General features: G+C 36.4%; 1 protein-coding gene across 1 annotated transcript in view; it reads left to right on the top strand.

The window, feature by feature from the left end:
• The window catches only part of LOC126354189 (protein spartin), an 86,755-nt gene extending 78,582 nt beyond the window's left edge, over positions 1-8,173 (top strand). The window contains exon 8 of the mRNA XM_050003640.1: positions 435-8,173. Within this exon, the coding sequence (XP_049859597.1) occupies positions 435-621 (187 nt within the window). The 3' untranslated portion in view covers positions 622-8,173. The remainder of the gene's footprint in view (positions 1-434) is intronic.
• The last annotated feature ends 19,336 nt before the right edge of the window (positions 8,174-27,509 follow it).

Raw genomic sequence — 27,509 nt, 5'->3', positions numbered from 1 at the left:
TTTTATATGACAAGTGTCATACAGAAGAGATAAAAAAATACTTTGTTTTTCCTTGTAATTTTTTCTTTGTCCATAAATTAAGCTCTTCATTGTTGTATTCCTATGTCACTTCTATTCCCCATACTTTAATGGGCAGGTAATTCATGTTGTGATGTATCAGTTTTTGACCATTTGAAAACAGTTCTCACATATATTCTCTTCAAGTGGGGCAGGAAATTCCCTTTGTCAGTGACTGTGTCATATTTTACCCAAGTCACATAGTAACTGTTTACCAGATGTGTTTACAAAGACAATTGTTTTTCCTGCAAAAGTAAATGTTAGCTATATGTCCTTTCTGACACAATGCAGTCATGAATCATAGTTGAAGTATAATCTGTCCAGATAGAACTGATTTTTTATTGTAAGACCATATATATATAAACAATTTTTTCCAGATATGGCAACTCTGCTGGTCAGGTCACAGGTGAAGCTCTGGATGCTGTTGGAAACGTCTGGCTAGCTGGTCGTGATATCAGACATCTTTCACCTAAAGGGCTTGCAAAGACAACAGCTATTGGTGCCAGTAAAGGTGTTGTGGAAGCCACTGGGCATTTGACAGGACCACCAAGTAAAGAGGAATGATTACTCTTTGGTAGTCTTCAAATAAGTCAGTTATTATCAGAGAATCAAAGGCATACTGCTTACAATTTGGCTTTCCTCCATGTTGAATGATTTAAAATTACTTTACTCTTGGTTCACTTGAAGTGACTGCAAGGCATTAATAATTTTGTAATGGTGGACTTACTGTTGACATTGTATAGTTGTTTTTATCAGACTTTGCAGCGCACAGTTTGATAAATCTGTCTTGTATGTACATTTGTATTGTTATACTTTGATTATAATAACTTTGTGATTGACATTAAGCAAGACAGTCGGCAAGGGCTGAGGTGTCAGTAAAGTACAGTTTTTTTTTATAGTTCCACATGCTCACTGTTTAGTAGGTAACTACAGAACCCTGATAAGTGATCCAGATTATGTGATGTGGAAGAGGGAGGAATAGCTGGCCATTGATATCTGTCAATCACTTAAGTCACTTTATTGAAGCTGAACTGATGGCAAAGGGGGGGGGGGGGTTGTTATAAATTTCATTCATTGATATTTCATAATTATTTGAACTGTTTTCTCACACTGGAGTTATGTGCGGTCTTTAAACTGGTGTTGTACTAAGAAATATGAGGCACCTAAGTTATGATAAATCACTTCGAAATACACACAGGTAATAAATTTCTAGAGTATGGTCAGGAAAATTAGATAACTTTTTAGTATTCCTTGTGTAATAAGCACTGAGGAAAGAAGAGGTGCTGTTACTATATTTTTTCAAGTGGCAAATTTCTATGCTGTACCTCCTCATCATTGTTTGAATGTTCACTGTATTGAGAAGAAACTGAAAGCATTAAGTGTGTTAATTATGGAAACTTTTTCCTGCTGTGTGTGAAAGGAAAGGCAGTGCACGGTAATCCACCTTCTTTTTATTTCTCAATATGTACTGCAATTATTACATTGTGTTAGTAGCTAATCTGTAATATTTTTACACCCTGTAGCTATTTCAATTATCTTTATTATGCAGAAAATAGTTTCTGTTCTGTGATATTTTCTCTGTAAATCTCATATGTGTAGTAAGTACAATGAGTTGTTGTGTTGGTTAACTGGATGTTCCTTTTGGTTTTCAATTATGTTAATGTTGATCGACATATTCACTTGTCATTTTAAAATATAGTAAAATATAAACATTTCTATTTTTAAGTTGAAGGGGTACTTGTTGTTAGAGCTATAAAAATAATTTTAAGAGGTTCTAGTATAATGAAAGAGGAATGGTAAAATTAGAATTGGGCAGTTGTGAGCTTTATGAAAAGTGTACATGTGAAACTTAAGCCAGAGTTTTAGTGCAGCTAATTTTTCACTGGGTGCTCATTCGAATATTTCACTCACTATGTGAAATACACATTGTACTGGAGTAGATGTACTTGCTTGTGTGAAGACAATATATTTATCACGACAAACTTGAAGAGTACTTACACTATTTTGTAATCAGTCAAAATGCTTTTTACTTAGAATAGATATCTCCTTACTACATGTTTTTGGCACAGCTCACACTGGCCAGATGCAGTGAATGCAGCTTCTGTAAAAAAGGACATTTTTTCTTCACAGATTTTATTTATACATACCATGCTGACCGTCATCAGCACTTCTAGTTTATTTCCTGAGTTTTGTCTGGATCCAAGCTGCTGACAACTCAAAACTCTTGTCATTTTTAAACCAAATGTTATATCCCTGCTTTTATTTAATTAATGTGTTGTTGTTTTCATAAAATGTACATTTTATTCAAATCTGCACTCCTTCTGCATTGTACTTATTGCACTGTTGCTGGTACTGACTTTGAATACTCAACAAGTTTTTGCTCCATTTGCTACTGTACTGTTAGTGTCTATCATGTTAAGTTCCCAAGTTCTGTATTCAAAAGACTGAAGAACTTCTTAAATTTGGCACATTTCTCAAATAAATTAGAGAAGACAGCCATAGTTTCAGCAGTAATACTCATTATTACATGTATCTTTCATGACTGCAGAAGTATGTGCTGTTTTCTCCACACCATTCAAGGGGTACAGCAAATATGAGGAGTTTTTCAGACATTTGGATTCAAAAATTGATAACTCTATCCAATAATCATTACTAATTTTTGCATATTTCAATCTGAATGAGGTGTCACAGTGGTAAGAACTAGACATACCTTTAGGAAGATGGCAGTTCAAACTTCTTTCCAGCCATTCACATATAGATGTTCCATGTATCCATATACCCAGTCACATAAGGCAAGTTCCAGGATGGTCCAGAAGGCCCCTTTGAAAAGGCACAGCCAGTTGCCTTCTCTGTCTTACCCTAATCCAAGATTGTGCTTTGTCTCTAATGACCACTTAGTCAATGTGATGTTACACTGTATTTACTTCCTTCTAGTTTTAATTTGACCTCTGTAAGTGTGCCAGTTGTTGAGATTGTTTGTTACAGGATAACATTACATACTAAGTCATCAAGTAAATAAACATATTTGAGTGATCCCAATGTTGTGTTGGTATAAAGGACCAGCAACTCACTTTATTTAATGTTTATTTAGTCTTCTGACTATCATGAAAAGGACAGATTGCTACTCACCATATAGTGTAGAAGTTGAGTCGCAGACAGGCACAACAAAAAGACTGCTAAACAAGTAAGCTTTCAAATAGCCATAAAAGAGAAACAGGCAAAAGCCTACCTTGTGAAGGTTTACAGTGATGTGGCAACACCACAAGCCAACAATGGTAATAAATGAGAACTCTCATAAGGAAATATCAAATGTTACCTTTTAAAATACAGTTTCCCTCCACAACATAAAAAAATCATCTGGAGAAGAAAAGCACACTGTTAAAATATATAAACTATGAATTTATACAACAGAAAGAAGCGAACTGTCTGCATGCCGAAAGAGCAAGAGACAGACATTATTTGACTTACCATCCCTAAAACACAAAATAAGACCTGTTTACATCTGTCATATATACACAACCTTACGTACTAGCACTGGTCTAACTAGATGAAAACTAAGGACTATGATATCATAGTACCGGGAAGTTTGCCAGATGGTTATACTATGATTTCACCCAATGGAAGGCTGTGTGTAATTAATAATGGATAATGCCCAGTGTCTGAATGAATAGAAATTCATAAACTAATTTGAAGATGCACATCATAGCACAGAAAACTGTTTGTTTTTTCAACAATAACTGTTCATTTAAAAGCCTCAGTGGTTTGAAGCGAGTATGTCTCAAAATTTTGAATTCCTCAAGCAAATTTAATTTTCACCCTTTTATTTTCTACATTATTTCCAAAAATAATTTTTTCCAATCTTTTAGATGTTCAGTGAAGGGGGGATATTTTTTAATTTGGCCTTCACTGAATCTAACAGTAAACGACCCTTCCATTTGTCTAGTATATTTGATGGACGTTCTGGGCATCTAATTCTATAAATCTGTGATTTCAAAAATTAATGATTCGTGGGTTGCTCTTTGTGGGGGAGCATACAGAAATCAATGATTCAGTAGAACTGAAAATGTCTTTAAAATCCAGTTTTCTTTGATCTTGTTGCAGCTAGTGTAGCTCTGTACTTTCTGTTATCCTTTTTCTTGAAAATACAGTTTCCTGTAATAATTTCTATTCTGTGATAGCCTTTATCAAGTTTTCCTTGTCTTCACCTTTAATGCACTCTTTGTACATGAGCATGACTTAATCATATCTCTTTGGAAAATTTGTTTGATTTTTTTATCTTCTTCTTTTTCTTCTTCCTCAAAAACTTGGTTTTATATAGGTAGATTTATTCATTCTTCTTTGATTTTGTCTCTCTCTTCTTCATATTGATAAGTAAACACCACTTGCTTCAGAAAATTCACCAGTCCTAGGATTCCACAATACATAGCCATTGTCTGTATATCCTACTAGAACATGTTTCACCTCTTACACTTATTTTTTTTAAATATCCAAGAAGTTTTATGAATGTCACATATTCAAATAACCCAATCTTGACAAATTTTATTTTCTTCCATACCACATATTAGATAGTGTCACACCAGTAGCTGTAGTGCAATATCTGTTCATGAGATAAGCTCCAGTCAAAACTGCATAGCCCCATATGTTGTTCTGACTTTTGAATTAAACAGGGTCCTTATTTGTTCATGACAGTAAAATTTATTCTTTGTCTTATCATTCATTTGAGGATACACACTAACTGTGTAGTTACTCACTATAGCTCTCTTTCTGCACCATTCATTAAATGCAGTACTTCTTCTCTCTCCTCCTCTGTCACTTCTGATTTTTTCTCTATTCAATTATTGACAAAATAATTTAATTGGATAGATAAAAAGACTGCTCACCAAGTGGTGGCAGAACACACACATAAGACGGTTGTAATTGACAAGCTTTTGGAACCAGTGGCTCCCCTTTCAGACAGAAGGGTTGAAGGGGAAGGAAGAGGGATGAAGGAAAAGGACTGGAGAGGTCTAAGAAAAGGGGCAGAGTTCAGGAAAGTCACCCAGAACCACGGGTCAGGGGAGACTTACTGCACAAAATGAGAAGGAAAGACTTTCATTCTCATCCTGTGTGGTAAGTCTCCCCCAACCCGCGGTTCTGGGTGACTTCCCCAAAGAGTTTCTTTGAGAATTTTTCACTTTGGAGTTTAGAGATTACTGTGAGGCAAGTTTGATTTGTTTGTATGCTTTTGGTCATTATTTTCCACTACCCCACTGTTGTTGTTCGCGTGGTCACTGTCTTCCATAATTTGCTGCATTCGATTGCAGCACTGAAGTTTCATAATTTTTGGAGATTTTACTTCCTGAATGCAGTTTTTTCCCATCACTGTTTTCCACTTGTCTGCAGAGGGTTCATTGAACCATTTTCATACTGCTTCTCTACCATTCCACTCTCGAATGGCGTGATCTTAAATAGTGAAATATGATTGGGATTAACACTATGCCCACTCTGCCAACTGTCACTTCATTGATTTTCTTTTAATCTTCCCTATTCATGAATAATGAAACATTTCCTTTGTCTGGCTTTATAATATTATTTTAATAATGTTCTTCAAAGTAAAAAGTAAACTTTTCCTCTCTTTTTTTTGTTTTTGTGACATTTTTGATGTTCATGTAATTATGTCTTGCTGTTCAGTAGGTAAGTGTAAAATATTTCATCTGTGCCTCTAATTTCACTTGGACATTACTCCAGAGTTTCTCTCTTATCAGTGGTATTACTGTTATTTGACTCGTATTCTCAGAAAGAGTTGTTATATGTCACCCATTGCCTCCCTGTTAACAGACTTGTGTTGTGTTTGCCTCAGTGTGGCATTTTGTATTTGTGGAGTGTGTATTAGTGGAATAGGTTACAACTTTAGCTCATGTTTGGTGGTAGTGTTTTATCTGATTAGAGTGTAGTGAAGTAACCTGTTAATTTAAATATAATAGCAGCTAAGAAAATTTCCATTATTATGTTATACATATATACATATATTGCTTAATTTACCCCACATGCATGATTATTTACATGAATTGTAGTGCAATCTGTGATTCACAACATAACACCGTTAGAATATGCAAATGTGATATATCAGTGTGGTGAAAGTAGTATAAATTTGTTTGTTAAACAAACTTTTGTTTAGTGATGAGCACTATTTTTTATTGTTCATGCAAAAATGAAATTGAAAAAGAATGGAACAAAATTTTGTTATTGTCCAGTGTAACATTTAAAAACAGCCAGATAATTTAAATTTCAAATTCTTATGAATGTATTCTAAATGTATTTAATTAGTAAATGATGAAAGCAAGTAGTAAGATTAAGTTCTGTGTCATCATCAGCAATATATACTGTTATATTTAACACTTCAGTCATTTTGTTTATAAAAGGCTTTTGCTGCTGAAATGTAACTTACAGTAGCAATGTTTGCATGTCCTTTTTTTTTAAGGGACTGTTAGTTTTACAGTATATTGTTGCTGTTTTAGAGTGAAATATATGTACTAGTACGTATGTACTGGTGATATATCAAGATGTTTATTGCTTGTGAGTGAATGGTTTTTTGGAATAAAATCTGCTGTTGTGATTTTCTTCTCGGAAATAACAGGTTTGTTATAATTTTTACAGTGTCTATAACAAATTTCTTTTTATTCTCTTGTTCACTAATTTCCATTCAGCAATGCAGTTTTATCCTGTCACAGCTAATACTTTCAGCTTATTACACTAATGTCAAATTGGGAAGATATTCTTCTGAAGATTTTCTTTCATTGTTCCAGAATTGTTAATCCATACATTCAGAATTGTATTGGTGATTTTGTGAAGCATGGCATGATCTAACATTTTTATATAACACTGGACATTACGTTTTAAGGAATACTATTGCAGTCCATGCTGTGGTGTTAAAGATTACCAGTGCGGTATTTTTTCACACTGTGCATTACCTCATTTTCTAAGATTCTGTACATCTGCATGCCAAAAAAGGAGTCAACAATTGACTTTGTACTTCTCAAAGATGTAAGCATTTGTTCCTGCACATGTGTGACTGTGTGCAATTAATTATTATTGTTTGTATGCTTGTGAGAGTTGTGATCTGACTTCTTATCCATTGTAAAATGCAATTACTCAGTCTAAATTGTTGTTTGATCTATATTATATAATTGTGTTATGCAGACTATGCAGTGCATGGACACACTGGCTTGACCTAATATTAATTATATCACTTCTTGATGTGGTATTTGTATGTTGATGTAGAGTTTATCATCTCTGCAAAACGCATTCTAGGTCAGACAGAGGTCAGTCTGATATTTGATAAATTAAGCAGGAAAAAGTTGTTGGTTGTGATGCTCGCTGCAAATTATTTAAATATTCTGATGTGTGTTTGATTTCTTAATGATAACTGATACAAATGGTCATATGTTCCTTGTGCCAGATTCATAAAACACATTTTAATTTGTTAATACTCAAGATATTGTTTTAATTCCATGACCATGATTTTTTTTAGAAACCTTCAAAGTTTTGGCAGTTAATATATGCACAGCTATGAAGATAACTGTTTCACTATGTAAAATAAGGGAAAAGTAACTACTTACCCATAGTGGGCTGACGTGTATACCACAGAAACAGATAACAGAAGACACTGTTTTTTTTCCTTCTTCTCAAGAAATACATACATACATTCACACACAGCAGTGGCACAGATACCTTTACCTTTCCCTTGTTTTACATATTACTCAATCTAGGGGTTTCCATTTTGGTTACACAGTAAGATAACCATTTCATTAGATCTGAGAAATGAGATTTGAGTTTACATATTACAGAGCTTGTACTATTTTTTGAATGTGATATTGTTACATTATACACGTTTTTACATTTTAATAAAGTATTGTCTGTAAGCAAGTATACTAGTTATTCATCCAGTAAAGACTGTCAAGTGTTTTTGTCAAAACACTAGTACTGAAAAAAAAAAAACTGTGTTGGTTACAAAATATTCAAAATATTTATCAGATACATTGGCTATTTTGTCACATTGTTGTATAAAAGTGTATGGTACATGTTGTTATTCTGTCAGTGTCAAAAAATAAATAAATTATTATTTCAAAGAAAATGACAGTATCTTTCAGAGTACTTACTTATTGTATGTTATAAAACAATAGGTAGTTAATGTGCTGACAGTGCCTTCAGTTAGATACAGCTGTAGATGGTTGAAAAAAACACAACACATGGCACAGTGTGCATAGTCTGGTTTCAAGAACTGTCAAAATACTTAGATTATATCTCAAGTATGAAATAACTGGTAGAAAGAGGGGATAATGAATTGAGAAATGTCGAAATGTAAGAGGCTTGAGAAAATAAAAATGGGGAGGGGGAGGGAGGGAGAGAGAGAGAGAGAGTGTTTCCTTGTTGCTCTCGTGTCATTAGGATTAGTGGGTTAACTCAACTGAGAAAAGGTGAGGGAAGAAAACGGCCATTGTTTGTTGTAAGGAACTATGTTACTTTCCATTTAAAATTATACATGAAAAACAGAAGTGAGGTTATTTGGCGAAAGGTTTGAATTATAAAGATTTGCTCCTAAATCATTGTGCCATTTTTCACAATTGATGAAAGGAATGAAATAAATTCATTTCCAATAAATAAAAGTAATGTGGAAAATTGTGGACATTTTTGTCTAGATAACAAACAAATGATAAAAACAAAATGAAGGACAAATGGTGATGTGGGGAGCAAAAGAGAGAAAATGATATGGCTTTTGACATACTTGTAAAATCTCTCTCATGTTTACATGCAGTCAAAAAATTTAGAAAAAAGATTTCCAACAAGAAAAATTAGGTGTGTGTGTGTGTGTGTGTGTGTGTGTGTGTGTGGTGTGTGTGTGTGTGTGTGTGTGTGTGTGTGCGCGCGCGCGCGCACATCACACATTCTGTTGTCCGATCACATCAGCCCATGCTATGCTTCAGTAGTGCCAATGTGACTGGATGGTCGATGTGATTTTTTTATATGCTCTGTTCCCTTCATCAGTTTCTTAGTCACTGAGGTCCTCTCATAACAACTTCGCATAAATCTAATACAAGATCTTACACAGCCAGCAGTTTACTAACACTAAATCTTCCTCCATTTTGCTATGGCACTGGAATAAATTACCCAGTAATCTGTCTTGTCCAAAACTACGTTGCATTCAAGAGACGTTTACAGATTTACCCATTTTTATCAGCATAGTGGACATCTCAGTTGGGATATGCTGTCTTCCCTCTGTCCGATAACAAACTAATATTACTTCAACGTAGTAAATTATTTGTGCTTTCCTCGAGCTTTCTTTCTTCCATCCTATGTTGCTAACCTTACTCACTTATTTCTCACTCTTCTCCAGACAAGTGAGCTTCTCCAGATGTACTGTAGCCTGAAATTGTTGTTATTATTTACTGCTCATGTATTATGCACATAATAATATTAACTCAACAAACATGTCCAGCTAGATGCGAAAGGATCTGAAGTCTCTAATTGTTTTTTCAGGTAAAATAAATGCATAAACAATTGTGAAGATTGAGAAATTACAGGTGATTACATTACAATAAATTGGAACTGCTAATGTTTGCAAAATAGATATGCTGTCAGAATGAAACATTATTATGCAACTTTAATAAGTTTATCATACATAAAATAGTTAATCTTGACTGTTGTGACCAAGTGCTGTCAAAAATGAAATATAACAGACATTTTTACTTAAGCTGGTCTAACAGTCCCTATTAAGATGTTCATCTATAGAGTAGAAGGAGTTGCCTATCAAAAAGTCTTTCAAACTTATTTACCTACTTAGATTTTTTCACATAGTCATCAATATGGTGACTTTTGCAAACGTCATGTACAGTTATAAACATAAAATACATTTAGATCTTAGCCTTGCAATTAGTAATTAAACAGTAAATTGATGCTTGTCAAAATACATTACATCTTATACATATTAATACAACCAATAATTTTTTATACATCATTTTACAGCTCCTAAACTTAACCATTTAAAATTCATCGAGTGAATTCAACACTTTCCTACTAAGAATTCTTTTAGTGTTGATTTGAATTGCTTTTTGTTACTGTTTTTCATGGACTCTGGCAGTTTATTATACCACATCAGTCCATTGGTATATGGGCTCTTGTCCATCATTTTTGATCTTGTTCTCTGTCGATAGTAATTCTCTTTGGACCTGGTATTGTGGTCATGTAAATCACTACATTGAGTTACTTCAGTTTTCTTTGAGACAAAAAAATAATTAATTTATAAATACACAAAGAGTATATGGTGAATTACTTGTGTTGTCTGAAAACATCACAGCAAGAGACTTTATAGCCTAGTCCATGTATAATGCTTAACCCTCTTCTTTGTAGTAATAGTACTCTGTTAAGGGGAATGTTTGCAGTACAACCTGCATTTTTCTATACAGTCGATAAGATGGGGATAGATTGTCCCATAATACACAGTTTTAAGCATGTGGATGGGCACCATTTCGGACAGTTGGCTAAGAAGATACAGCCCATTGCTGACTTCTTTAGATACAGCTTTAATGTGGCTAATCCACTGGAGATTTGAAACCCAGAATCTACTCTGTAAGAATCAACATGGATTCCGGAAACAGCGATTATGTGAGATCCAATTCGCTTTATTTGTTCACGAGACTCAGAAAATATTAGATACAGGCTCCCAGGTAGTTGCTATTTTCCTTGACTTCCGGAAGGCGTTTGATACAGTTCCACACTGTCACCTGATAAACAAAGTAAGAGCCTACAGAATATCAGATCAACTGTGTGGCTAGATTGAAGAGTTTTTAGCAAACAGAACACAGCATGTTGTTCTCAATGGAGAGACATCTACAGACGTTAAAGTAACCTCTGGCATGCCACAGGGGAGTGTTTGGGACCATTGCTTTTCACAATATATATAAGTGACCTAGTAGACAGTGTCGGAAGTGCCATGCGGCTTTTCGCGGATGATGCTCTAGTATACTGAGAAGTTGCAGCATTAGAAAATTGTAGCGAAGTGCAGGAAGATCTGCAGCAGATAGGCACTTGGTGCAGGGAATGGAAACTGACCCTTAACATAGACAAATGTAATGTATTGTGAATACATAGAAAGAAGGATCCATTATTGTATCATTATATGATAGTGGAACAAACACTGGTAGCAGTTACTTCTGTAAAATATCTGGGAGTATGCGTGCGGAACGATCTGAAGTGGAATGATCATATAAAATTAAATGTTGGTAAGGTGGGTACCAGGTTGAGATTCATTGGGAGAGTCCTTAGAAAATGTAGTCCATCAACAAAGGAGGTGGCTTACAAAACACTCGTTCGACCTATACTAAGCATTGCTCATCAGTGTGGGATCCGTACCAGATTGGGTTGATGGAGGAGATAGAGAAGATCCAAAGAACAGCGGCGTGTTTCGTCACAGGGTTATTTGGTAAGCGTGATAGCGTGACGGAGATGTTTAGCAAACTCAAGTGGCAGACTCTGCAAGAGAGGCACTCTGCATCGCAGTGTAGCTACCTGTCCAGGTTTCGAGAGAGTGCATTTCTGGATGAGGTATCGAATATATTGCTTCCCCCTACTTATACCTCCCGAGGAGATCATGAATGTAAAATTAGAAAAATTCGAGCGCACATGGAGGCTTTCCGGCAGTCGTTCTTCCCGCGAACCATACGCGACTGGAACAGAAAAGGGAGGTAATGACAGCGGCACGTAAAGTGCTCTCCGCCACACACCGTTGGGTGGCTTGCGGAGTATAAATGTAAATGTAGATGTATGCATGAGTGGTGTGAGCTGCCAGTTGTAAATATTAGCATCTGAGATTTATTTACATTGACCTTTAATCCATGTGCACAAAAATATGAACTTAATTATAGTATCCCATTACTTGCTGAGAATTTCAGTTCCTCACAATCTTTACCGTGAAATAAAAGAGGTATCGCCAGCATAATTTACAATGTGCAAGTTAATGGGTGTACAACATCATTAATATATGCTAAAAAGAGGAAAGATCCAAGAATTGAACTTGAGGGACTCCCTGTGGCACTGCTTCACTTTAAGATCTTATTGTCAATGTGATGTGTAAGTTTGGTACACTGTTTCAGGTGCCCATTTTTTTTTTTTTTTTATTTTTTTTTTTTTTTTTTTTTAAAAAAAAGGGAAGCTCGTGGTTTACTGAGTCAAAAGTTTTGCTCAGGTCAAAAAATATTCTGGCTGTGTGCATACCCCATTCTATATTGCTATATACTTCATGGAAGAAACTGGTAACAGCAGTGCTTAGGTCTTCCCTAAACCCATGCTGCGATTCGGTAAGCATTTTGTGTCCTGAGAAAAATGTTTTGGGTTGTGATTTCCTATAATTTGAAACTACTTCTTTATTTCCCTTCTTATGGATTGGATGACTGGCACTTAATTTTGAGGCATTTGGGTATATGTTTTCATTAATACTACAGTTGATAAGATAGGTAAGTGGTTTAGTTATTTCATTGGCACATTTATTTAACATCACACTTGAGATACCATCCCATCCAGATGAGTGCTTGTTTGTTTACCTTTTGCATTGTGTTAAATATTTCATGTTGATTCACCTCCATAAATTCGAGCTCTGTACCATCCGTGATATCATTTGTCGTGCCAGCCTGTAGGTCTGTAATAGGGGCTGGTTGGTCAAAAGGAAAGATAAAATGCTTATTGAATAAATTACATACTTCATTTGGATTTTTTACTAGATGTACCTTGTGTCTAGTGCTAACTGTTTCACTCTGTCCCTTGCTGGTGGCTTTACGATGTTTATTGATTAGTCTCCAGGATGCCTTACTTATGTTGGCTGAATGCTCTATTGCATCATTGTATATGCTTCCTCAAGTGTAAGAGATCTGTCTTAATTTTTTTTTTTTTTTTGGCTTGTTTGTACTTTTCCTTAAATATATGTAGCTTTGTTTCCTTGTGTAAACAGTCAAGATCATATATATATATTTTGCCTTAACTTAATCTGTGTAGGTGTAAGTTTCAGCCTAGTATTACTTTCAAGATGAGAGTTGGTTCACACCATGGTTATTTTTTTGAGAGGGCAGCAGCACTCGAAATTCTTCAGCACTGTCCTATAAAATTTTTCCCATTTGTTTTCTGACCCTTTAGTTTGGTAAATAGTATCCCATTTCTCCTCTGCTAACTTAGTTTTGAAGGTGATGAAGTTGGTGCAGGATCCACTTCTTCTCAATTATCTTAGTTGCTGTTGGTACAGCAAACCTTAAATATTCTAACACCTGACAATAGTGATCTGAGTAATGAAAATCAACACTTTGAAAGTTAACACTGTCTTTTACATTTTTGTTGACTATTACATAATCTTTCTTACTGGAGCTTGACTCTGTCACTCTAGTGTCAGATATTTGTGAGATTATATGCGTTTAATATATCTATAATTTTCAAATAGGTTACATGACAGGAGTTTGCATCAATATTTAAGTCTCCAACTATGCTAAGGTCAGTGGGGCCTGTTTGTCTAATTGCCCTGTTAAGTCTATCAAGACAGCGCAACACATCTGTATTTGGTGGGCGGTACATACCAATAATGTTATGTTTAGCTAACCTGCAGTTTAAATCATGCTTTATCTGAAAGCAAGTTTTTAATGGTTACTTTTGAAAATGTATGTTCCTGAATACTGGACCCCTTTTTGGACCAAGTTAAGTGATAATACGTCTTTATGTGGATTGTTCTTATTCCTGGTATTGTAACTATGCGTGGAGCTATTGGTTGGAAACAGAGATTTATTACTTGCAACAAATTTCATTAGGGAATAAATATACTGAGAAGCAGTGGTTAGAATACAAAGTTCCTTGAAAAGGTTGAATTTTCACAACAAATGATTCTTATAACACACTTTTGCTCAATAAAATCTTTTTCTCGGTTTGATGAGTTACCCCAGAATATGATCCGTATGATGTAATAGAATGAAAGTAAGTGAAGTATGCAAGGTTTCTTTATGTCCCCTACATCTGACACCATTCTCTCTGCAAATAAAGACTTGTTTGGGCACTTCAGCAATTCTGTGGTATGCCCTTCCCAACTTAACTTATTATTGAGTTGAAATCCTAGAAATTTAACACTGTCAACCTCTTCAATCTTCATGTCTTCATATGTCCAGCAATGTAACAGATGAGATGTAAAGCAATGGACCCAAGATGGATCCTTGAAGAACACTACATGTAATTAATTCTCAGTTAGAATAAGACTGACTGCTTATTGCACAGGTATTTCACAACAACACCCTTTGTTTCCTGTTTGTTAAATAAGACTTGTACCATTTCACAGCACTGCCAGTGACACAATATTCTAACTTACTTTAGAGAATGCTGTGGTTCACACAGTCAAAGGCTTTGGACAGATCACAGAAAATACCAGTAGCCTCTAATTTATTATCTAATGAGTTAAGTACATTCTCACTATAAGTGTAAATAGCTTTCTCTATATCAAAACCCTTAAGAAACCCAAACTGTGACTAAGACAATATATTATATACAGCCAGATGCTTAAGGAGATGCTTGAACACAACCTTTTCAAATATATTTGAGAAAGCCAGCAAAAGTGAAATTTGTCAATAGTTTGATGGTATCTCTCTATCCCTCTTCTTTTAAAGAGGCTTAACTTCAGCATATTTTAGCCAGTCTGGAAATGTTCTGCTGATAAGAAATCGATTACACAAATAACTTAAGATAGAACTCAACTCACGTGAGCACTCTTTGATTAACAATGTTGATATGTTATCATACCCACTTGAATACTTAGATTTTAAGGATTTTATGATGGATGCTACTTCTTTGTGAGATGTGGGTGTCACTCTCATTTTACTGAAATTATTTTTGAAGACTGGTCTCAGATACTCCATTGCTATGTTCACCCAACCTGATAACCCCAAGCTGTTAGTAACAGAAATGACACACTTGTTTAAGAGGTTTGCAACACTAAATTCATTTGTTGCCAAAGTCTCATTTATTTTTAGAGCTGTCTGCCTCTCTTCTTTTTTGGTCCCAACTGTGTCTGTGTTCACTATTACCCATTTAGTTTTTATTTTGTTGCCTGATGTAATTATCTTTTCCTCATTATAAAGCTGCTTTGATTTCTGGCTTACTTGCTTCAATATTTTGCAGTATGCTTTATGATGCATCACAATGCTAACATCAGAGTTGTTCCTTGGTAGTAGAGTGAGTCTCCTTTTTGTCCCACATGATGACTTTATTCCTTGTGTAATCTATGGTTTATTTTTTGATTTCTGTGTGATTTGTGTTACCTTTAGGAGAAAACAATTTTCAAAAGTGGAAGTAACTTAATTAATAAGTGCTTTGTATTTTCCATTTGAATCAGAAATATTGTAAACATATATCCAGTTCATGTCTTTGAGCAATTTCCTGAATTTCTCAATTTTTGACTGATTTATTACCCTCCTGTATTCAGATTTAATAGACTTTTTATCCTGACAAGTTTCAGCATTTAACCCAAGATGCTCCATGTCCTGATCAGATAGTCCATTTACAATTGGTTTTGTGATATGACTTTTTTCCCTAGATTTGTCTACAAAGATATTATCTATAGCAGTCTCAGAGCATTTGCATATCTTAGTTGCGAAGTTCACAGTAGGAACTAAACTGAATGATAGTGTTACTGATTACAGTAATTGTTCACTGTCACAGCTTTTCAATAAATCCACATTAAAATCACCAGCAACCAATATTTCCTTGTGTTTTACTGTGAGATGGGACAACAGAGATTCCAGATTTTTTATGAAGAGGTTAAAATTTTGAAGGTGAATCTGTGTATACTTACTATTATAAAGGACTTAGTATGAAATTTTACCTCTGTTGCACAAGCTTCTAAGTGCTGCTCTGAGCAAAATTTATTAATATCAGTGTTCTTGAAATCAAAATAGTTACTGCCAAATGTGGCAGCTCCTCCTTTCTCTGTATTTTCTCTACAGAACTAAGAAGCTAACTTGAATACTGTAACATTTAACATATCTATACCAGTGGTCACATGATGTTCAGAGAGGCAGATTATATCAACCGCTTTACTCAACCCTAATTCTTCAACACAAATAATCAACTCGTTAAGCTTACCGCTTAGTCCTCAGATATTCTGATGCAAAAAGAATAACAGATTTTTTGCACTGGCTGAATTACGACTAGATGAACCTAATTTTTTTGTCAGCTTTTGAGTATCTCTACTTTCAATCAGAGGTTATCTGCATGAACTATGTACCTTAAAATTTGCTTTCTGGATGCATGTTTTATCAATGTGAAAGTCATTTTCAACCTGTCTCTGAATGTCTTTTGTTTCACCCTCCATAATAAAAACCACTGATCTGTCACTTGTAACCACTGGTACTTTACCACTTGTGATAGTGCCGCCCTCCCCCCCCCCCCCCCCCCCAAGTTATTTGCTATTAGCCCAGACAATTTTCCCTTCCCTTTCCTGCAAAGGCCATGCCTAGTATAGTCTTACCAGCTGATAGAGTCAACAGGAATTACACTGATGTGAGACCCCATACCTGATCAAAGCAGTCGTTCCACCTCTAAATTAACTCTCATAACAGAAGAGTTTAAATGAGGCTGGTTATGATGCCTCAGAACAGACACAAGCCCAACACCAGTATGTCTCGTTGCTGAAGCTATCTTTACCAGGTCATTCTCAATTACACAATTAGGGTTCCTGTCTGCCATGTTGCCTGTTCCACTCACTATTACCACGGTGTCTTCCTATGTGAAGTCTTTGCAGACTTGCACTGGGTTTAAAAAAATTTGTGACCTGGTAACCTGACCCTAGTTCATTCTGCAATAGTTGGCCATCATGTCTACCACGTGAACTACCTAACAACAAAATTTACTTCTTCTTCACAACTTTTTCTGACCTCTTACTTTTCAAACACTTTTTGAAATTTTGTTGTGTGCTGTCTGCTCCTGCATTTACTTGTGGCTCATCAGTTTCCAAATGTGACAACAGATCAAACCTGTTTCCCACATTCACAACAACACTGTCCGAGGAAGTCCTATTCCTATTTGTTCTTTTATCTGTTGTCACTTTCCACCACTCTTTTCCCTTCTCCTTCATTAACTTTTCAGATCTTGTTTTGCTTTACCTATTTCTACCTGAAGGGTAGCAATCTTCTCCTCCTGTTCCACTATCTTCCTATCTATCTCTACAGCAAATACTACATAACCAACGAGTCTTGTTTATTTCCCTAATTCCCACACCACTACAGTCACCCATATGAAAGAAACTGCAATAACCCTCACACCACACCCCAGAACTAACAATCCTATAGTAAGTCATACACTTCTCACTCATGGCAAACAAATTTTAGCTTTAGTATAAGTTAAACAAGAATAACTTCATAAACTACTTAATTTATATATTACATTTCTTGGAAAGTTTAGGCCTAAAGTTTGAATATTAATTCAAAACATCCAGAGAAACAAAAACGATTTAACCTGTATTGTTTACATGACGAAATAAAAGTAAACAAAGAACTGAGCCCACACTATGTAAACTTTTCACGTATTTTGGAACTTGTCACTTTGACTGCTTACTAGAGAATCAAATAGATAGTGTGTAAGAATACACTAACAACACAAACTTTACTTTATTGAAATAATCACATAACTTACAACATACAATAATGTGAACAAATCCTAGTCCAAAATTCGCCCCTTTGAAATGTTTTCTTTTTCCAGAAAATACACAAAAAACGTGAGACCTATAATTGATAGCTTACAATATATATTAATTTACCTAATTATGATGTAATATTGTCTTAATTAATTGTTATCATGCAATTAAAGACTTGTCTCTATGAGAGCTCTGAATATACACCACTCATCAACCAAAGATGCTACGTATCATCATCATCATCAGAAGCAAATCAGTGGTCACAAACGTCTTTCTTCAGGACTTCAAAAATATGGAAATTATGGGGAGATATCGGGGTTTTATGCAGGATGTGTAAGGGCTTCTCAGTGAAACTTTTGCAGTGTAGTTGAAACAACCATGGCAACATGTGTGCTAAGGTTGTTTTGACTACACTTTTGTAATTTTGTTGGGAAGCTCTTACACATCCTCCACACAATCCCGATTTCTCCTCATGTGATTTTCATATTTTTGGAGCTCTGAAGAAAGACATTCGAGGCCATCAATTTGCTTAGGGTGTAGATGTATACACCTAGATACAATCCTGTTTCTGTAGGCAACTGCAAACATTTTTCCATATGAGTATTGACTACCTTGTCACATAGTGGTATAAACATGTGTATACTTATGGCAATTACTTCCATAATAGTAAACAGTTTACTAACTTTATCTCCATATGTCTCATTTACATTTGACTATCTCATATACATCCAAAGTTATCTGAGTTAACAAACCATATGTTAACTGTATGCTACTAGTAGGGTACATAATTATGTAAACTCTGTATTTTCCCAATGGGGTTTGTGGCCGTTAGATGGAAAAAAATGAAAGCTTAGAATCATTTTGAGGCACTCTCAAAAGTATCACAATCCAGTATTTGTTTGTTCGAAACAGTGATAATTCAAGGACACTCTGTAGCAACAACTGTTCATGTAGAATTTTAATTTTGTTACATTAGCTGTGACTCAGTTTCACGCTAGCATGTCTACTTATTTCGTTGAACTTGAGTCATATCAGCACTTGTGCTGTGACTGACAGGCAGCGCATTCATTTACTTGTTTTCTTTTCTTGTAATATGTCTTGTGAAATAAACTCGATTCACAGGTTATGCAACTTATTTAGCAACAGCAACAGTTGCAAGTGGGAGGCTGAGCAACAACAAACAGAAGTGTTGAGTTGAATAGCAATGCAGTTAGTGCACCATTTCATCCACAACAACTCATTGAAAGCTGACTTTGGTCCATTTAATTTTCATTTCAAGCAACAGAAGACCCAGGATAGAATGTAAAATATTATGAAAAGGAGGTACTGAGTTGCAGATAGACACAACAAAAAGGCTGTCACAAAACGAGATTTCGCCCAACAAGGCCTTTGTTGAAAATAAACACACACACACACACACGGTCGCAATTTTCAGCTGCCCTAGGTTGTGGTTCTCTCTCTCTCTCTCTCTCTCTCTCTCTCTCTCTCTCTCTCTGTGTGTGTGTGTGTGTGTGTGTGTGTGTGTGTGTGTGTGTGTGTTGTCTATTTTTGACAAATGTGGCTCAGCATCTCTGATATATGGTGAGTAATTTCCTTTTCTAGAGGTTTGTGAAAAGTGGGACTCCTACCTACAGTGATACTTCTCATATACAGGATGGCACCCGATAAGTCACCCGACTGAATTTTGATCCTACAAGTATACTATTGAGGCAATAGCTTTCAAATTCTGCACTCAACTTTGTGCAGTTAATGGAAATTATGCCAGATGTCGCTTGCGTTGTGAGTTTGCCATTTCAGTTTTCTGCAATGGCGGACAAAGGATGGTTGACCGTTGCACAAAATACAAAGATTGGGCAACTGTTTGTGGTGACAAACAGCATTATTATGACTCAGAGAAGGTTTTGTGCTTATTTCGGCACACTGTGGGCTCCCACCCCACAGACAATATGCAGATTACATACAAAATTTGAGGTTACTGGATCTATTTTGGAGTGTCAGTGGCCACATGCATATACCATATGTTCACTGCAAAACATTGAAGCAGTTTGAGTGGCTTTGACTCGTAGTCCAAGTAAATCAACAAGAAGAGCTAGTGCCGAGTTGGAAATTTCATGCCGATCTGTACATAGGATTATTCAATCCGACATTTGCTTGTACCCATACAAGGTGACTGTGGTGTGCATAATCTTACTGCAAGAGATAAGGAGTGGAGACTGCAGTTTGCGAGTTGGGCAGTCGAGTTCTGGTGAAGTTTATTTTTACCTAAACAGTGTTGCGAACAAACAGAACGTTCGATTCTGGGCACATGAACCTATGCAAATAATCCATACGAAAGACAACTAATGGGAGAAGTGTGCACCTTAAAGAGAAGGTGTACCACAGAAAAACTGAAAATGCAGTGCAACTTAGGGTCGTCATTGTGGAGTAATGCAGTGCCATTCCAGAAGATTTGTGTCGGAGAGTCGTCACAAATGTATAACGGCAGTCATATTGAACATGTGATTCATTAGGTTGTATTTCCAAGCTGTATTCTTCACTTCTACACCAATAAATTGCAGGTCTTGTCAACAACAACTGTATTATTCATGAAACAAATCAGGTGGCTTATCATGTGCCACCCTGTATATGATCCTAAAGCAAAGAAAGCTTACTTCTTCTCATGTTTGTGATCACAGTCATATGAGTTGTTAAAGAGGGTACCCTAAAGAACCTATCATGCTTTTCTTTGCACCAAATTTCTATTAAACTCTACTCATATTATCCCATGAAGAGATGCACTGTTGTTGTCATATTAAGATTTCACAAACTACTTGAAGATTCGTGGACTGACATGCTAGCTTGGGTTGCCAATCTGTGAGAGTTAAGTCTTAAGTGCAGTTTTAAACATACAAATCATGGTTCTTTATATTTCCTCAAGAATGATTTAGTATGAAACATTGTCTATTCGAGTCTTCCCAGGGTAATCCACTAGCATACCATACAAATTAAGGAGCCTACAGTAGATGAAATAACGGCTAGAGCCCAACTACTTTAATCAGAAGCAGCAGATCACAATTAGTGGTAGCAACAGCTTGCTCATCAAGCACAATCACTGTATGGGAATCTAGTGCCTCAATTTATTATGTTTGGTGTTGTCAATTGTAATTGCTATATCTGGCAATTATCACTCCAGGAAAACAAATGGTGCCAGTAACATGTACATTGCAGTGGAGTGTTGGAGTCGCATGAAGGCACAAAAATGCTGATGGCTCACAAAACTGGCATGTTAGGCTCCTGCACAGTTAAACTATTCACAAAATAAAAAGACAGTCCCTGGGTATTATGTATGCTATAAAAAAAAAGACGTATTTTTTATGGGGGAACAACTTTCACTTGTGGATGACTATAAGCCACAGCTGCCACTATTTGATCCTCATTCAAGTCCTCCATAAACAACAGGTAAATGACTAAAGAAATAGATTTTTCAAGGTGATGGAGAACAGCAATCAGTTGTCCTTTCCTTTCAGGCTTTATTTAAGCAAATGTACATTTTGGCCAGTAATAGGCACTATCAATGTAGCATTTCAGGGTTTTAACATATGCCCTAGTACATCAATTCCCTGTTGTTTGAGTTCATGTCACAGTTCATTCAAGACTATCAGTGTTTAATGAACTCTGACAGGAGCCCGAACAAGAGGGGATCGACGTACTAGGGCATGTAGTAAAACTCTGAAATACTTAAGTTATGACTTACTGAAGAGTCAACAAGATTGCAGGAGCCTCCACAAGATTTGTTTCTCCCACAAAAGATGCTAGCCAGCTTAAAATTATTAAAACTGTTTAAAACTTGTATACAGCCTTCTGTTAATCAGTTTTCTTTTAGGTAGATTATTTTGATATTTACACATTCAGAATGCAGAATTTTAAGTTCATCAACTTCGGAGTCTTTAAGATTTGGTAGTCCTGCTGTTAAGCCATCGATATTCCAGTCCATCAGCAGAAATTTTTGTTTTGACTGTAATTTCATGTACATCCTGTCTCTGGTACCTATACTTTTTATTTTCAGCTTTTACCTTTATTTTGGCACCCCCATCATAATGTATCAGTTTCCTTGATTGTTAGGATGTTACACACATCTGTGAACATTTTCCTGATGTTCATAGAGCCTAAGCTATTGAGGTACAGTCCATCTTTCATTGTGATCCCAGAAAATTGTTGCAACATGCAGGAAGACATACTGAGGATAAACACTCAGTGGGGGACTGCTTGTTGACCTCATTGTGAAAAGAAAATGTAACATATTGTGTAAAAACAGGTTGTAAGACCAGTTACTGTTTGATTACACAATTAGTACTCAATCAACAAATAGGTACAAAGACTAATCAATTTTTGGTTAGTTGAAAGATTCTTCATCAATCATGAAACAGGCACAATTAATAAATATCCATCAGCATGCATCAGAATCTGAAGTGGAACAACCATAAAAAGCTAGTTGTAAAAAAGGCAGAAAATTTATTGAATAAATCCTAAGGAAAAGCAATGTTTGACTACACAGTCGACAAATATCACCGAAAGGAGGTGTTTCAGTACATGTAAAGCCGAGCATAATTTTCGAACCTAAATCCCAAAGGGTCAGTTGAGATGCTTTTGGTTGCAAACTGCTACTTGTGGTCATTATTTTTTAAGTCCTTGGCCTTAATGAGACAGCTTTGTAAGAAAAAGGAAATTTGTTGCCTCTGAAACTCTTTATCAGTCCAGCAGCTGAAAAAAACTGCAACACAGTATAATCTGATGTTTTTTTATTTATTGTTCACAAATAAAGCCTATTATTTGAGAAGCTAAAATAGGCTGTACAAATCACATTTTCTTGTATGATAATATATATATTAATGTTTATTTTTTTTTATTTCTACAACTACTTCTACTGCTACAAAACTACTACAAAATCTGTTATCAGTTACTCCACTACTAACACTACTGTTAGCACTACAGAATATGTTTTTTCTTTTTTCATTTATTTTGGTGCATTTATCTGTAGATGATTGTTTCCACTACTGGATCCGCCCTCATACTACCCTGTCAACAGCCACTATCTGCCATATTCCTTGGGTGTCACACAGCACATCAACAGTATTCTGCTATAACAAGCTATTCCACTACCCACTGTTACATCTTAGAATTCAATCATCTGCAAATACTTGCACTACCACAATGTTAATCTTTAAGAAACCATTTCATTCAGTGGTTTCTGTCCTCAGTTGTCATCTTTCCATCTAGCTAGGATAGCAGCATTCTGACATATGATTGAATACCCCATGAAGCCATTCCTGGATACTGAAGCTGCAGTACAGTCCAACAAAGGCCACACTGACATGCTCCTGGCGACTCCAAGAATACTAAAATATTTAATAACCCCAGAGATCATGCAAGGGAATATGGTGACTTAATATCAAGACATCAGACAAATTCACATGGCAATGCAACTTCGACATACTCCAAGGTAAAAGTGAAAAGCAGAAAAATATGGAATAATCTGCTTGAGTGATGAAACACAATAAATTTGGTAAACAGTTTGTCTGATGATATAATGTAAATGACAGATGAAAAATCTACTCACCAAGCCACAGCAGGAGAACACACACACTAAAAGGCCTAACTTTTACAAGCTTTTGAAGCCAGTGGCACCTTCTTGTGGCAGAAGAGTTGAAGGGGAAAGAAGAAGGGTGAAGGAAAAGGACTGGAGAGGTTTAGGGAAAGGAGTAAAGTTCAGAAAAGTTACCCAGAACCCTGGGTCAGAAGAGGTTTACCATATAGCATGAGAAGGAAAGTCTGATTATTGGGAACTGCACCAGGTGAGATTTGAAAAACTAAGAGCTTAAAGGTGGAAGACAGGATAATATGCAAGACAGTCATTACTACTAAAACATTGTGCATTAGTTAATAAGGGCAAAAAGCTAAGTGCATTTTGTGTAGCAGAGGTGGGAAGGGGGACAACAAAAAACAGACAGGTAAGAAAATGAAAGATATAGAACACTAAAATGGAATCAAAAAGGAGTAGTTACTTTGAAGAAATGCTGAGACAGAAGGAATTAATGTAAATTAAGACCAGGTGGGAGACCTTCAATTCTTCTGCCTGAAGAAGGAGCCACTGGCTCTGAAAGGTTGTAAAAGTTAAACCTTTTTGTGTGTGTGTGTTCTCCTGCTGCCACTTGGTGAGTAGATTTTTTATCTATCTGTTTACTCTATATTGTCAGTAATTGATTAAGTTGTCCGATGAGGATGAGATAAATCTTAGTCCATGGATGGAGGTAAAAATTCTGAAGTTCCTTCTCGAAATACCAGAGTTATCGCACATGATGTTGCACTTAACATTCATGCAGAACAATGTTACCAATCATCACACAAAATTTTCAGTAACAGTGAACAGTTTAGATTCTCAGATATTACATTGAAGCCACCTCAGAAATGACTATCTACCTTTGAGAGAGACACTAATCAGTTGATTGTGCAAACCATTGGAATAATGCATACAACAGGTATTACACAGTGAATGTATTGGGGATGGAATGCCTTCAGAGTCCTGGTGGTACTTAAGAGGCATTGTTGGAGAGCAGGAAATGTCTGATGTGATGTTATGGTATTTGTGGTTGGCACAATTCCCATCACCAATGAAAGCAGATGTAGTGATGCGTGAGAGAACCAACACTAGTTCTGTAATCACAATAGCAGATGAGATCTGTGTGACAATAGACCATCAAGCACATCGATGTTGATGATTGTAGCCAATGAAATCGAATCAGAAGAACCAGCTGCTATTTGGAAGCAAAGCAGACATTAGTAAGCAGCCTCGCTGTTTGAAAAATCAAATAGCCATGTTGCAAAATCAAATGTCAACACTGCCAGTGGATGGAGGGACTTCAGCTAGGTGGAATGAAGAACATGGAAGGCACTGTTTCAAAAAATCAAGCAGGTGGGCAAATGACACAAGAGAGTTGACCAAATACAGTATGTTGGTACCACAATGTTTCAGTGATTGAGCCAAGGGCATACACCCCCATATATGTACTCAAATAGTTTCAGTGGCCAGCAATAAGTCCAGCAGGCTGCAAAACTCTGCAAGAGCGCCTAATTCAGAAAGAAGAAATCAACACTAATTTTGAAAAAGTCAACAATCATTTGAACAAAGTTCAGCAGGACACCGGGTTCAAAATTGGTCCAGTAATCAATGACAAGTCAGCCAAGTGTACAGACAGACAATCAGACTTATTTATGTTATTGTGGCAGTTGTATGTAAGAGACAGAAAAGTGAGCAGCTGCTGCCTAGTGGATTCCAAGTCAGATGTGAGCACATTACCAGTTGGCTAAGACAAGAATGCAATGATAGCCATTCACATTCATCTTACAACAGGAATCAGTTCACCAACAATGATATGGAAACTGAAAAGTGGAAGTGGATCTGGACTGCAGCAAGAAGTGCAACTGGAAATTCATGCCTGCAGATGTAGTGGAGCCGATATAAGATGCAGACTTTATTAGTCAGCAAGGACTAGAGGTAAATCTCAGTAATACGCAAATTAAAATGGACGGGAAAGTCATAACTGGTTCTATGGGCCAAGGTGATACAAACACCATTTGCCCACCCTGCATTTCAATTATGCAGGAGCACAGACAAAAAAGTCGGGACCAGATAAGAAAAGTTATGTATGATTCAGTCCATCATATTAAGACATCCCCTGGCCAGTCAATCTTTCAGTGGCCAAGAGGACTGGCATCCTACCACTCTGCCCCAGCAAAAGTGAAATTTGAAAAGATGGTGGAAGCAAGGGTTATACACAGACCATATGGCCCATGGGCATCACAACTGTATCTGGTCAAGAAGAAAGATGGCATCTGGAAGCCCTGCTGAAATTATTGCACCATTCCAGACCACTACCCAGTACTGAATATAAAGGATTTCACAAATATATTAGCAGGTGTAATGTTCTTCAGCATTATCAATTGTAATAAAGTTTAAAATCAGATACAGGTAGTGGAAGAGAATGTACCCAAGATTGTGGTGTAACTTTTTTTGGACTTTTTGAACATTTGCATATGCCATGTGATTTGAAGAACACTCTGCAGACATCACAAAGTTTTGTAGATGAGGCATTCACATGACTCAGTCTCTGCTTTGTGTTTCTTGATGATGACACTGCATGTGGAACACCTCAGAACAGTGTTCACCAGAGTATGCAGGTATGGTATAGCAGTCAATGAAGCAAGTAACATTCCTTGGACATGTAGATTGGTGGCAGGATTTGTCCATTAAAAGACAAGATCAATGTCATCAAGGTCATACCATGCCATACAGATTATCAACAATTAAGAAGATTCCTGGGAGTTGTCAGTCTTTATCATTGACAGCTACCAGAAGCAGCAAAAATTCAAGCACCATTGATGGCTGTCAGGTAATGATGCAACAGACTGTGCATGTTGCCATGGACACTGAGAAAGCAATGAGCCTTTGAAAAGATAAATTCTAGCTTGCAAGAAACAGTTTATTTGACCAATCTGGTATGTAAAGCACGATTAGTGATAGTGGTAGACCCTAGCCACCAAACAAATGATGGAGCTCTCCAGCAGTAATATAGGAAAGCATTGGCAAGCCTTGGATTTTTTCTCTCATACATTTATGGAGGCTCAAACCAGGTGGAGGGCATACAACTGGGAGGTATTAACTACTTATGAAGCTGTATGACACTTCTGCCTGCATGTTGAAGCCAGGGGTTTTGTAATCTTTATGGACCATGATCCTATCACATTTACCTTTAGAAAACACAAGAATAGCTGTCCCCAACGACAGTTCTACTAGCTTGAGTTAATCTGCCAGTTCACCACAGACATAAGGTGCATAAAAGGGTTGGAGAAAGTAGTAGCTGATTTCTTGTCACAAATCAAAGCTACTCAGTGCACAGTTCCTTGCAAGCAACTCAGCATTCCATAGGATATTGAAAGACAGCTGCAGCAATATTTACATTGTGGTTCAACAGGGCTACAGCTTAAAAAAAAAAAAAAGTGCTACAATCAAGAGCTAAAGTTGTAGGTTGGTGTGATGTTTCCAAAACCAGCCAAAAAAACAAGCATTAAACTGTTGACAGAAAAGTTCATGTGGCCCAACATAAAGAATGATTGTTGCCAATGGGTGAGAAAGTGCATAGTATGGACAGAAATGCACAAGTTTGTGCAAGAGTTCCCTGAGGCAATAAGCAAATTCTCCCATATACGTACAGACATTACTAGTCAACTGCCTTAATAAGAAGGATAACACTGTGTACATTGCCACAAAAAAGGTTGTTGATGTTGTGGTCTTCAGTCTTCAGACTGGTCTGACACTACTCTATCCTGTGCAAGCTTCTTCATCTCCCAGTACCTACTGCAACCTACATCCTTCTGAATCTGTTTAGTGTATTCATCTCTTGGTCTCCTTCTATAATTTTTACCATCCACACTGCCCTCCAATACTGAATTGGTGATCTCTTGATGCCTCAGAATATGCCCAACCAACTGATCCCTTCTTCTAGTCAAGTTGTGCCACAAATTTCTCTTCTCTCCGATTCTGTTCAGTACTTCCTCATCAGCTATGTGATCTACCCATCTAACCTTCAGCATTCTTCTGTAGCATCACATTTCGAAAGCTTCTATTCTCTTCTTGTCTAAACTATTTATTGTCCACGTTTCACTTCCATACATGGCTACATTCCATACAAATACTTTCAGCAATGACTTCCTGCTTAAATCTGTACTCAAT

This window comes from Schistocerca gregaria, chromosome 3 (genome assembly GCF_023897955.1).
Source record: "Schistocerca gregaria isolate iqSchGreg1 chromosome 3, iqSchGreg1.2, whole genome shotgun sequence".
Classification (NCBI taxonomy): Eukaryota; Metazoa; Arthropoda; class Insecta; order Orthoptera; family Acrididae; genus Schistocerca; species Schistocerca gregaria.
The sequence above is the reverse complement of the archived record's forward strand: the minus strand, read 5'-3'. Positions and strand labels throughout refer to the sequence as shown.